This window comes from Brachyistius frenatus, unplaced genomic scaffold (genome assembly GCF_029030835.1).
Source record: "Brachyistius frenatus isolate BFR_SWC_R1_liver_20210118 unplaced genomic scaffold, ASM2903083v1 Contig_244, whole genome shotgun sequence".
NCBI lineage: Eukaryota > Metazoa > Chordata > Actinopteri > Embiotocidae > Brachyistius > Brachyistius frenatus.
The window spans coordinates 1-12,500 of NW_027210843.1; the positions used below are offsets into that span (position 1 = coordinate 1).

A 12,500-nucleotide genomic window follows, 5' to 3' on the forward strand; every position below is an offset into this window, starting at 1 on the left:
CGTGTTTCACCGTTCATGGTTTACCTGCAAAGATAACACAACACAAATGTTTCACGGTTTATCCGCCGAGGTAACACACGAGGTTCACGGAGGGCGAGACCTCCTAAGGCAAGTCCCTGTAAGGGTAAGCCACAGCCACAAACCAAAGGTAAAAAAAAAAGGTCCAAAAGAGATTTTTTTTTTTCATTGTGTACTGGTTGAGTTGCTTCAGTGAGAAGTAATTTGAGGCATGTCAGTTCAGAAATGTCACACTCCAAAAAGTCATAAAAAAGTCACACTATAACATGTCATCCAAAATATCGCAAAAAAAAAAAAAAAAAAGTCGTACTATAGCATGTGGTCCGAAATATGACCAAAAAGTCATAAAATAGCATGTCGTCCGAAATATGACCAAAAAGTCATACTAGAGCACGATATATTTCCTTCAAATTTCTGACGACATACTATAAGTATGACTTCAATTTAAGTTATGGAAGATAACACAGTGATGCTGCTGTCAGAGTTGTTGTCTCACAGTTGAAAGGTCCTGGGTTCGATTCCTGCCTTCTACTTTCAATGTGAATTCCTTATTCCTACAAAACTTATGACCTGAAAGTAAAGTCTGTTGTCCATAACATGGATGAATAACTTATGCATGTTGTCTATAATGTAAAACATTACATTCAAGCAAGAACATGCGATCCTCCACACTAAGTTCCAGACCCCCTATGGAACCCAGAAGCTCCTGATTGTGAGATGACAACGCTGGCTTGGAATTTCAAGATTTTTGATGACGCTATTGTATGCGTGTCTGACTTATATGACTTATATAACTTTTAAACATTTTAAGGAAGAGCGATCTACGGTGCAGTGGTTGGTGTTGCTACCTCCCATTCAGACGGTTCCAGGTTTGAGACTCGCCGGGGAAAGGATGACATTAACATCCTAGATGAAAAGCCATGTCATGGGCAAGAATTGAACCTGGAACCTTCTGACTGGAAGGCAACAACACTAACCACTTCATGATAACATGCATAAGTTAGTCGTCCATATTTTGGATGACATACAGTATTTTACTTTTAGTTTATTAATTAAGCAGGAACATGCAAAGTCCACATAGAAAGTCACAGGCGGGGATCGAACCTTCTTTAAAGCTAATGAGATTAAGATAAACAAACATACATCATAAAAAGTTTTATTGATTATTTTTATCAATAGTTCATGGGTTTTATCAAAACCACATATTGATGTTTTCGCCTCGAGGACTCGTTTTAACGATCAAAAGCGACACAACAGGCAGCGGGTGTTTGTTTCAATGCAGAATTAAGTGGTTTGGCATTAACAAGATGAGCGAGGGTCAATATGTGTGTGAACGAGAGGCCATTGAATATTAATTCGAGAGAAAGACCAGGCGAGTCCGATTCCAGCATCTCGGTGCGGCTCCTTCTGTTGTCAAGCGGTAGGCCGTTCATCTCCAACGTTGATGTGAACGCAGCTGAAGGAGGGAAGATGAAACGATGGACACACACTCGTCCAATCACACTGCTGTCGCTGCAACGGTGATATTTCTTTTCCATCACTTCCTCTTGTTGTTGTTCCTCGCTGGCTTTTGTTATTTACAACAGGTAAAACACGTTTGGACAATGTTATCTCATATTATTTACATTTTTACACATCTGAATCTTTTTATATTTAACTTTAATAAAACGTAACTTCTGTGAGCAGCGTCAGAGTCATCGGGAGGAGGTCGGGGCGGATGGATGGTCAACTAAACACTGGATTCCTTTGTGTGATTTATAGGAAACAAAAGCACTTCGATTAAGTCGAGGGAAGATGGTGGCTTTAGTAAAGTGACGAGTTAATTTCCTCCTCTTACAGTTAAAGCTGAGTTGGAAATCTTTTTGGATTTTATTGAGTCTAAAAAAACATTCACCGTATCAAAATAAATGAAAGTAACAAAGAACTGAAGCAGAAACATGAAACATGAAGTGACTCTGAGTTTGAAGACAAAATGTATTTTTATTTAAAGATCTCTATATCAGGCACAATAGTTATAATGTTTATGGTTAAAACACTGGTGAAGCGGCTACCTGGGTCACATGGTGCGGTGCTGAGGTTCGGAGACAGCAAGACGACAAGTGTCGAGTAAACAAGAAAACAAAGAAACTGCTCAGTTTTTAGAATAACAACAAGAATATGAAGAACTTCAGGTAACAGACCTCCGTGTTAGCCTTCAATTAGTGTGAATCAACTCAGAACCCCAAAAATCAATCAGAAAACACCAATAAATACAGAAAAAGAAACCGTCAGGAATAAAATAAAACAGCGTTTCATTGCTACAGCATTTCACAGCTCGGTGTATGGCTTCAGATAGAAATCCCAACGTTAAAACCGTCAGACAGAAAGACAACCAGAGGTTAGTAAAAATACAGAGAAGTGCTACGATGGAGCTACGTTTTCTTTGGAGAGGACGACCGATCGACGTTTTCAGAGAGTCGACAAGAGTTGATCCATAAAGTGTGCGAACATCAAGTTTCCCTGGTTTATGTGTTGAATCGCTGATTTAAAGTTTTCAGAGAGGAGGTTCGTTAGTTTGAAAGAAATTAAAAGGAAAAGCGATGAAGAAGAAGAAATGAAGATTTTGAGAAGAAAAGTAAAGATGTTATTTCCTAAACCTACCACACTTTTTTTCCATCAACTGCGCCATGTAATTATTTTCCTCAAACCAAACGTGTTTTTTTTTCCTTTAACCAAACAATTGATTTTATTTTTTTCCAAACCTAACCATGTAGTTTCTCACACCTTTGGTAGGCGAGGCAAAATGTTACATTGACACAGTGTCCTCTAGTGAACTGGTGGATGTATTACACACTTTGGTGTGATACCTGGTTAAGAAACACAGACTTCCAAAATCATATATTTCTTGTTCAGGAATAAAACTGGATGCAGAATTACTTTCCTGTCTTAGCTAACATGCAGAAAGATTATATTTAAATTTCATTAAAATTTTGAAACATCTGGCATCTCGTTCATTTCAGCTGCTACAGAAAAGTTTCAGTCCACACAAACATGGCGGCTCGTTTTTTTTTTTTTTAACTTCAGAGAACAGTACGAGTTCTGCTTCTTTAAAAACTACTAATTTACAGAAAGACTTAAACACATTATTGACTGATGGCAGTTTCTAAAACTACAGGATAGATGGAAGAAACAGCTGTTCTCTAACAAAATGAATCGACGGTGAGTCCACTGCACTGAGAAATACAAAAAATAGAATAAAATCAGTGCCCGGACTTTGCTTTAATTTTGCCTCAGCTGTCAGTTCAGAGGTTTTTCTTCAAATCATTGTGCACCAGAGATCCACAGAAGCACCCTACTTTCTTCACATGGTCTAGATTTTGTCCTCATTCCCGCTGAAGGCGGCGTCTCGAGGCCTCCGGGCACCGGCCATGTGTTGGTTTTTACCCGTCAGCTTCCCCCGTGTTTACTGATCTTCAACACGTCTGTCTGAGTTCAGCCTGCCGTCCTTTCATCAGCGCCCGAGTTCGATTCAAACACTTGACAGATGCTCTGATTCTTTTTTTTGTTGTTGACTTAGTTGAAGCTTTGCAAAGTCAACCACAAGCGCCAGAACCACAAAATGGCTCATTATAGTCCAGCTGGATAATATTAATATATAAAGCTGCAAAAACCTCACTAAGATCTACTTAATGCTAAAGATTTACTACTTTGTCTGACAATATTTTTTGCCTTTACTGTTTATAGTTAACAGACATCAACAATGAATTCTGCGCTGATTGATGAAAAGTTATATTTCCTGATCTGACGCTGATTTATGATGATATTTTGTATGTTTTCGCCACAGACTGAAGATAAAAATGTTCGTAGTTGCCAGATCTGAAAAGTGCAATACCACTAAGGGCCACTAGGGGCTGGCTATCAATGGAAATATTGTTTTTTCTGTTTCATTACGAGGGACTCAGACTCGACAAAAATGACTTGACTACAAGAAGATTTTTGCTTTGACAAAAAACACAAACATGGACCTCACTTGAAATAAAAGGAGATAATATTTCTGAGAGCTTGTAGGTTTGTTTCAATCTGTATTTTCAACTTGTATGTAAAAAAAAAAAAATCCTGAGTAAAATATTTTGAGAAACCATTTTGAAAATATTGCAGAAAAGTTGGTGTTTTGATAAAAACGTACATGAAACCTGTGACTTCTCCACCGAGGAGATTAAAAACACAGAAGCGATAATAATAATAATAATAATAATAATAATAATAACGAACAAAAATGTCCTAAACATTCCCATCATTTTTGCACCGTTTGGGCTTCGAATGGAGCGCCGTCTAACGTCCTCGTATTCCTTTAATAGCTTCGACTGGAGAAGGATCTCGATGAACCGACGTCTTTGCTTTGACATAGTTTACGTTTTCTTTGGCCGATTCGCTCTGAATTTGGTAAAACTTTGTGCCATATTTGGATGGAAATCTAAGCAGTAAAATGGGACAGTACTTTTGATCTTTTAGGACATAATCCGGGCAGCTTCAGCTCAGGTCCTTTGGGGTAAAAAACTAATTTAGAGCACCAAATGTTTCAACCTCCAACACCCTCACATTCCTCTAAATATGTTGTCTTCGAATGGAACCGTTAAGGCCGACGTGAAGGTTCTTGCTGCGTCTTATTCTCTATTTTTATCGTGTTGTAGCTGCTTTCACATCTTTGTCCTGGTTTGACTTTCAGGGACACGTCCGCTGTCTAACCTCCAACCACTACAGCCGGCGGTCGGTTCCTGCTGTCTGCAAACGGTGTCGCGGTTCAAAGAGTTCTGCCATCATTAACAAGGAACGAAGGTTTGGAGTCCCGGAAGCAATAGGAGCCACTAATGGGTCCCTCTGAAGAGTCAACAGTGTATTTGAATACATAAATAAATCATTAAATAGCTTTAATTATTTAAATTGACATCCAATTATTGATTTAAAAAGACCTAAATACCTCGCTGACCTTTTAGAAACCCCCCGAGGACGTTTGAACGACGCTGACCTCAAAGACTTTCCTACCAGCAGCCTGACAGACGGCTGAACGATGAAGATGATGGACATCATCAGTGAGGAAGAAACCGACAGATGTGATCCGGAAAAAACTTCACGCTGTAAGTTTGTTCAAACGCCAACAAACGAACCGTTGGGACCTCGTTAATGATCGTTAAATGCTACAGAAATCACCCGTTTGTCTTCTGAAACGTTCGATTAAAGAAACCGTCGAGTTACACGAGCCGGAGGACCGGAGGAGATCCTGAAGGCGACTTCAGTTCTCTGAGTAGAAACATTTATGGCTATGGGGAAACTACATGAATAGAAGAGCTACAGAAAAGAGCATTTACATCCCACATGTGCAAGGTTCTGTTAAAACCATCCGTCACAGCACGAACATCCAGGTCGGGCTCTGATTTCATCTTTAATGAATCTCTTATTGAATCTCATTGAATTCAGAAGTTGTCATGTCCAACTGAAGTTATACATAAAAGACAAATATTAGCTCTGTGATCAATTGTTTTCAAATTTTTACCAAATAAACATCTGACTTGTTGAGTATTGGTTGATATTGATACATACTGAGTTTTTACAGCTAATTTTTACTGATTATAGTTTAAAAGATTTGTCAATTTATCAATTTGTCAATGGACAGAAAATTATTTGATAATTAATGGAGTCATTAAAAAGCCTTCTACGATGTGAAAACGTTTCGCTTTTCCTTCAATATTTCTGAAATTTGGACCAAAAGACGACTGAAGATGTTCACGAACTATGATTGTAATTTTTCACTGTTTTTTGATTTCTTTATTATTGACTAAAGGGTTAAATAGTTATCGATAATATTACGTAGTTTCAGCTACTTAACTGTAAGGAATTTCTGCTTTTCTTTTCTTGTGTAATGATAAACTAAACATTTATATATTTTGCACTGTTTGTTGGACAAAATTTTATAATTTCAAACTGAATTTTTGGAGGTTTTGGATGAAAAAATACTTTTATAGGCCAAACAGCAAATTGAGTAAATCTGATGTTCGGTGTATTTTTTTAACATCGTTCTTTGCTGATAAAACATAACCACAAGAGATAAAAGGTTCGATAAGAGATTCGTTAGTTACACGAATATTGAGTATATTGAGTATAATTATCTACCAGAGCCCGACCCAGACAGGCATCATTTACAGAAACCTTCGTAACAACTCACAAGATCAAGCTCAGCATCGTCCGACAGTTCCCACTGATCCAGTTCAACTTAAAGTCAGGAAAACATCTCTACAACGTTTCTGCTGCCATCTAGAGGCCGCAGGGAGGATCTCTCCTCGTTGCGGTCATTCTTCGCCATCGTTCGCCATCCTGATCCTACAAACTGCTGCACACAGCAGCTGGTTGTCGGCAGCGTCCTCAACCAGTCCGCCGCCCGCCAGCTCGTCCAGATTTCACGTGGTGAAAACAGCGTCCCGTTCCCGTTTAATGTTCCCGATCGCGACGCCTCACCGGCACCGCGAACAGCGGCAGGGTCCGCGTGGGCGAGGACAGCTCGGCGTCGGAGTTCGACGGCAGCGGCTCGCCGCCCTTGCCGCCGCAGCGCTCCGACGGCGTGGCGGACAGATCCTGGCAAACCTCGTACGAGAACTTCCTCTTCTGGAGGGCTTCGGCGCGAACGGCCAGCGAGCGAGCGCAAACCGTCAAGAGCACGATGAGCGTTCCCAGCAGCAGCGACACCATCGGCCAGAGGACACAGTGCAGCAGGACGCTGGTGTCGTGGGAACGACGCCACAACACGTCGTCGGGCCTGAAATCACAAGAAGTCAGAAAGTTTCAGGGTTTAACCTCCAACCTTCAGAAACAAAACTCACACGTCGGTAAACCAACGGTGGATTTTTTTGTGACTTAACATAAAACCATTGTGAACGTTCCAGTTTTTTTTCTAGAAGAAGTGCTGATGCGTCGCTCCGACGAGCTCCCAGCGGACCTTTAATTTATGAACCACAGCTTCCTCCTTCGGAAGATAAAAATAAAAAGCAGCCAAGGTCACAGATACGTCTGCGAATAACCGGAGGATTTAGCTGATGCGCTAAAGGAGACCTCCGTTTCTTTTTCTCATCAGTTTTTTTTGGCCGATGGAGTCTGAAGAAGAAAAAGGGCAGAAGAGCTTCTAGAAACATCAGTCAGAGTTTAGTTTCAGTTTGTAACCTCGACGTCCTTCTGCTGTGTCGTCTTTTCACCATCTAACTTCATACTTTACGTGCAGACCTGCAGAGCAAAGAGGGAAGTCAATGTGTCTTATTCTAAATCACTAAATCAGAGATAAATGATGTTGTGAAGCACAAATACACTCAGTGTTTAGTTTGTTTCATGACAGCTGCTTTTGACTTGTCTTCACACTCAGCTACCAACAACCCCGACACGCTGAAGGTCGACGGTCCGTTGAAGCCAACAGAATCGCATCATCAGCAGATTGCGGAGATCCTAAAACCCCTCAAAAACCTGTTCATGAAAATCACAAGCAACTACGGAGGTGGAAAAAAAAATCATTCAAATCAGTATTTTTTGTTATGGTTGGATTTTTATGCAAGTTTTGGCAATTTTTGGGGGCTAAAATGATCAATTTTCACTGGTTAACATGATATTTTGTTTTACTAAACGGGATGCAGGATGTATGAAATGATGCCTTGTAAAAAAAATTGGGTCTTTGTTTGAGGATGTTTCATTAAAATCAGCTTCAATATTCTGCTTTATTATAAAAAAATATATATAAACAGAAAGGTCAGTTCCCAAACTTCAAAGCTGAAGTCTGTCTGTTTATTTTGCGTTTGAGAAATGACTCTGAAACTGAAGTCTGTAATCTTCGACAGCGTCTGAAACGTGGCTGTCAAATGGAGTCTGAGGTCAAAGGTCACGGAGAGTTAAATTGAACGACTTCTGCAGAAGCGACATGTCAGAAAAGATTTCACAGCATCACACATCCTGCGTGTCCAATCTATCTGTATCACACCTGCTGATGGAGCGAGCTGCAAGTGTGTGTGTGTGTGTGTGTGTGTGTGTGTGTGTGTGTGTGTGTGTGTGTGTGTGTGTGTGTGTGTGTGTGTGTGTGTCTCACCTCCTCTGCTGGTTGAAGAAGCAGGTGAAGGACTGGCTGCTGACCTCTTTGGTGAAGTAATCCTCCCACCACAGGACGCTGTCTTTGTTCTTCTGGTTGTCCCTCTCGCAGGGCGGAACGTACGAACACTGAGACACAACACGAGACGCAGATTTAGAAGAGTTCACAACTATTGTTTAAATGTTGAATATGATTTTTTTTTTTGATGAATAAACACATTTCAGAAGTGTCAACAAAACCAAACGACATTTTCTTTTGTGCTATTTTGGAACAGGAAGTGACCATATTTGGACGAGCTGGGGGGAGGAGCTAGCGGTGGATCTGACTCGATCTGATTGGAATCCCCAAGGAACTAAGCCCCGCCCCCAAACATTTTTGAGTTCTAATAACTAATGAATGCTGGAGTTATTTCTAGAAGGAAACAGCCCCTAGTGGCCCTCAGTGGTACTACACTGCCATGATGACTAAAAGTTTCTCTGGAGTCACTAATGTCTCATGAAAACCACCAAAAACAACATCTTTGTCTGCAGAGGGTCACTTTGCAAAAAAAAAAAAATTTAAACGCAAGAAAACACATCAGAAATATCATTTTGATGAGTCTGCGGCATTTCACGAAAGATAATTAATTTTGCGTAACTTACTCGTAAAGGATCCTTAAACACTTCGTATTATTCAGGAACAGCTGAGCTTCTGCAGGATCATGAATTCGTGTTCAGGCATTGCTCTGGATTGTTGTATCACCTCTGTGTTATGGCAGTCTCTAAAAAAAACTAACAGTGATTACCCAGCAGGAGGCGCCATAATGAGGTCACAACGAGCTGACAAGGTAAATTCTGATTGGCTGAAAGTGTCTCTCTTCCTCTTCACTTTTGGTTTTAGTTTCAGCGGCCAAACACAACATCTGTCACGCACAGATTTACGTAGCAGGAGGTTGATTGGTGCCACGCTGGCGACTGAGGATCAACTGGTTGCTATGACGATGATGGGATTGGTACAGAGAGAAGAAGGAGGAAAAGGGTCGATATTGTTTCATCCAAAGCTGTGAACTTGGAGTCGTATCTCCGTGAACACTTTATAAAGAGACGCTGATCGACCGTCACCTGCAGCCACATCTGGACGAACACCTCTGGAACCAATAGGATGAAACCGGCCGGAATAAAAACACCTCAGCGTGGAAAAAAACAAAACAGCTGCCGTGACCTCAACAACACAAGAGCATGTTTACTCAGGAAAATAATCAGTTAAACCTCATTCATATGCAAATTTGTGCAGAAGGGTTCTCCAAAGTAATTAAACCTTCATCTCCAGATGGGGAACCAGAACCTTGCAGATGTGCTCAAAATGATCTGTTCCATCCACCTCGGGAAGAAAAACCACAATGAAAGAAGTTGGATTCGCTAATCTTGACTTTTGTAGTCAATAGAAGAGATGTTATGTTTTTGGTTTTCAATGTTTTATATATATTTTGACGACTGAAAATAGACCATTTTTTCATCTAGATCCAAAGAGTCTCGGAGACTCTGGTCTGAACAAGTGTTTACTGTTTGATTGCGTGTTGTCCTACAGACTCCATCGCTCTCTCTGTGTGTGTGTGTGTGTGTGTGTGTGTGTGTGTGTGTGTGTGTGTGTGTGTGTGTGTGTGTGTGTGTGTGTGTGTGTGTGTGTGTGTGTGTGTATTTCAGGTAATTGTCGTGTCACTAAACCCGCTCACCAGTCAGCAGCCGTTCATCACAGCCAATCGCACGTGCCGTCGCCCCCGCCCTATGACATCAGAGCCGGGCCGCCCTGCCAGATGATTGCGGTTGCCATGCCAACAGGCCGAGGTTACAATTACATGCGAGTGTGTCTTTTTGAGATCGATGTGGAGTGTGTGTGTGTGTGTGTGTGTGTGTGTGTGTGTGTGTGTGTGTGTGTGTGTGTCATGTTGGACACAGCGAGCAGGACGGACCGACAGTCGGCGACGCAGCAGGTTTCCTCTCATTTAAATTCTGCTCTGTGCTGATGTTTCTTCAGGACGTTGATATTCAGCACACGGACACACGGACGCATTTAAAAGGTTCATTTATCAGTCTGACTGTTAAAACTCCAGATTCATTCTGGATTCTGGATAATTTTACTGATTGTTTGAATCAGAAGGACCAAATAACACAGTCGATGCAGGATGGAGACTCTGCACACTTTAATGGAGTTTACAGGATTTTTTTAAAATGGATAAATACTATTTTTGCCAATAAATCTGCTCTCAATAATTCTGACCGACTAAATTAAAAAAAAATAATGTTAGAAATTTTTTGCAGATTTACTAAAAATAAAAAATTTAATTAAATAACTAAAATTTAAAAAAATTGCAAAAAACAAAGGTCTGAATACTTTCACTATCCAGCAAATATTCATCTTTGTGCTCATTATTAATTATCTGCAGATTATTTACCATGTAATTTTATCTTTGGTCAAAGTAGTCAGACATTTAGTTAAGTAATTGTATTTCCAGTAAAAGTTCTCGTTATTCAGATAAAACCCTTTCAGTGGTTCACTACATTATGTTTTTTGATCAATAATATTTGTCAATAATGTTAAATTTTACTGCCATCATTGTTTATTATTATTCAATTTCAACTACTTTATTTACTGTCAATCCCCATTCTCCTCTTTTTCAGCGAGTTAAAACTTTAATGTTTTCAAACTGTCCCACAAAACAAAGACGTGACGACACAAACAATTAACTGTGAGTTGAGGAGCATCAATCACGTCCTGACAGGCCGACGGGATGAACAGCGTCCGTCCCGATCGGATCGGTCGAGGAGTGAAGCTCTTTGATTGGTCTGTAATGAGGAAGAAGGACTTTGACCTGCTAGAAGTTTGGGATCAACAGAGTGAGAAGGAGGACAAAGATGTAAGAATCAGAGGCAGAATTCAGCTTCAATGTCTAAAGAAGAAAAAAAGATCGCAAAAAGTTGTTGCCACGACAACAGGCGATGCTTCAAATCTGGACGTTACAATCAGCACAGTTTCATGGTGGACACCCAAGATTAGAGTACGAGTTACAGCCACAAATGTGTTTTGTGACATCACGGTGACCTTTGACCTTTGACCACCTAAAATCCAATCAAGTTCATCCTTGAGTCCACGTGAACGTTTGTCCCAAATGTGAGACGATTCTCTGAAGGTGTTCCTGAGATACCGCGCTCATGAGAATGCGACGGATAAATGGGAGGTACTTGAGTTCAGAGTGACCTTTGACCCCACAAATCTAATCAGTTGATGTTTGTGACCGAGTGAATATTTGTGCCAAATTTGATTAAATTCCTTCAAGGCGTTTCTGAGATATCGCGTTCACGAGAACGGGACGGACAAACCTGAAAACTTAAAACCTCCAACATGGAGGCACAAAAACAACCACAAAGACACTAAAATGTAAAATAATAATCATTTGTCCTCTTTGTCTGTTTCTATAAAGAATAAATCCAGAGACTAAAATGTAAAATCAGACACAGACAGTAGAAGCTGCAGACATCCTGAGACGGCAGAGTTTGCGTCATCGCAGCCGTCTAATAAATTTAAACAGATAATCAGTCGTCAGTGACCCTCAGTCGGACCTGCTAAACAGATTAACATGAGGCCACGCCCACCTGTCTGTCCACCTTTCTGTCCACCTGTCTGTCCATCTGTCTGTCCCCCTGCCAACCATCTACAAGTGCCACATCTGAAAATCACACGTCTGACATCTTTTCGTTCACTCTCCTCTCTGTGAGACAGAGAGGACCAGAGAGGACCAGAGAGGACCAGAGAGGACCAGAGAGGGGAGCTCAGCTGCGTGTGTCCCCAGGAACAGAAGCTCCTGGCTGGGCAGGGAGACACCGGTGCCGCCCCCCAAAGTCCAGGAGCTCCAGCAGCTCGGTTTCATCACGGTTAATTAAGTTTAAGTTAGCATGACACACACACACACACACACACACACACACACACACACACACACACACACACACACACACACACACACACACACACACACACACACACACACACACACACACACACACACACACACACACACACACACACACACACACACACACACACACACACACACACACACACACACACACACACACACACACACACACACACACACACACACACACACACACACACACACACACACACACACACTAATTGCTGTCGTCATTCCTCAGTGATTAAATTAAGAGGTTATTTTTCTTTCTCTGCCTGAAGCAACATGAGGTTTTTTAAATTAATAGTTCAGTTTTTTTCCGTTAACCTTTTGGTTGTTATTTTATGTCTGAGGACCAATGTCCAAAAATGAGATCTGTTGCTTCCTGAAATAATCACTTTAGGATCAGAGATTAAAACACGTCATGAAACTTTT

At 40.9% G+C, this 12,500-nt stretch overlaps 1 protein-coding gene across 1 annotated transcript in view; it reads right to left on the reverse strand.

The window, feature by feature from the left end:
• Positions 1-1,990: 1,990 nt before the first annotated feature.
• The window catches only part of LOC138634030 (calcium-activated potassium channel subunit beta-4-like), a 21,000-nt gene continuing 10,490 nt past the window's right edge, over positions 1,991-12,500 (reverse strand). Inside the window, exons 3-4 of the mRNA XM_069720622.1 lie at positions 8,114-8,241; positions 1,991-6,805 (exon numbers count right to left, since the gene is read on the reverse strand). Coding sequence (XP_069576723.1) covers positions 6,481-6,805; positions 8,114-8,241 — 453 coding nt within the window. The 3' untranslated portion in view covers positions 1,991-6,480. The remainder of the gene's footprint in view (positions 6,806-8,113; positions 8,242-12,500) is intronic.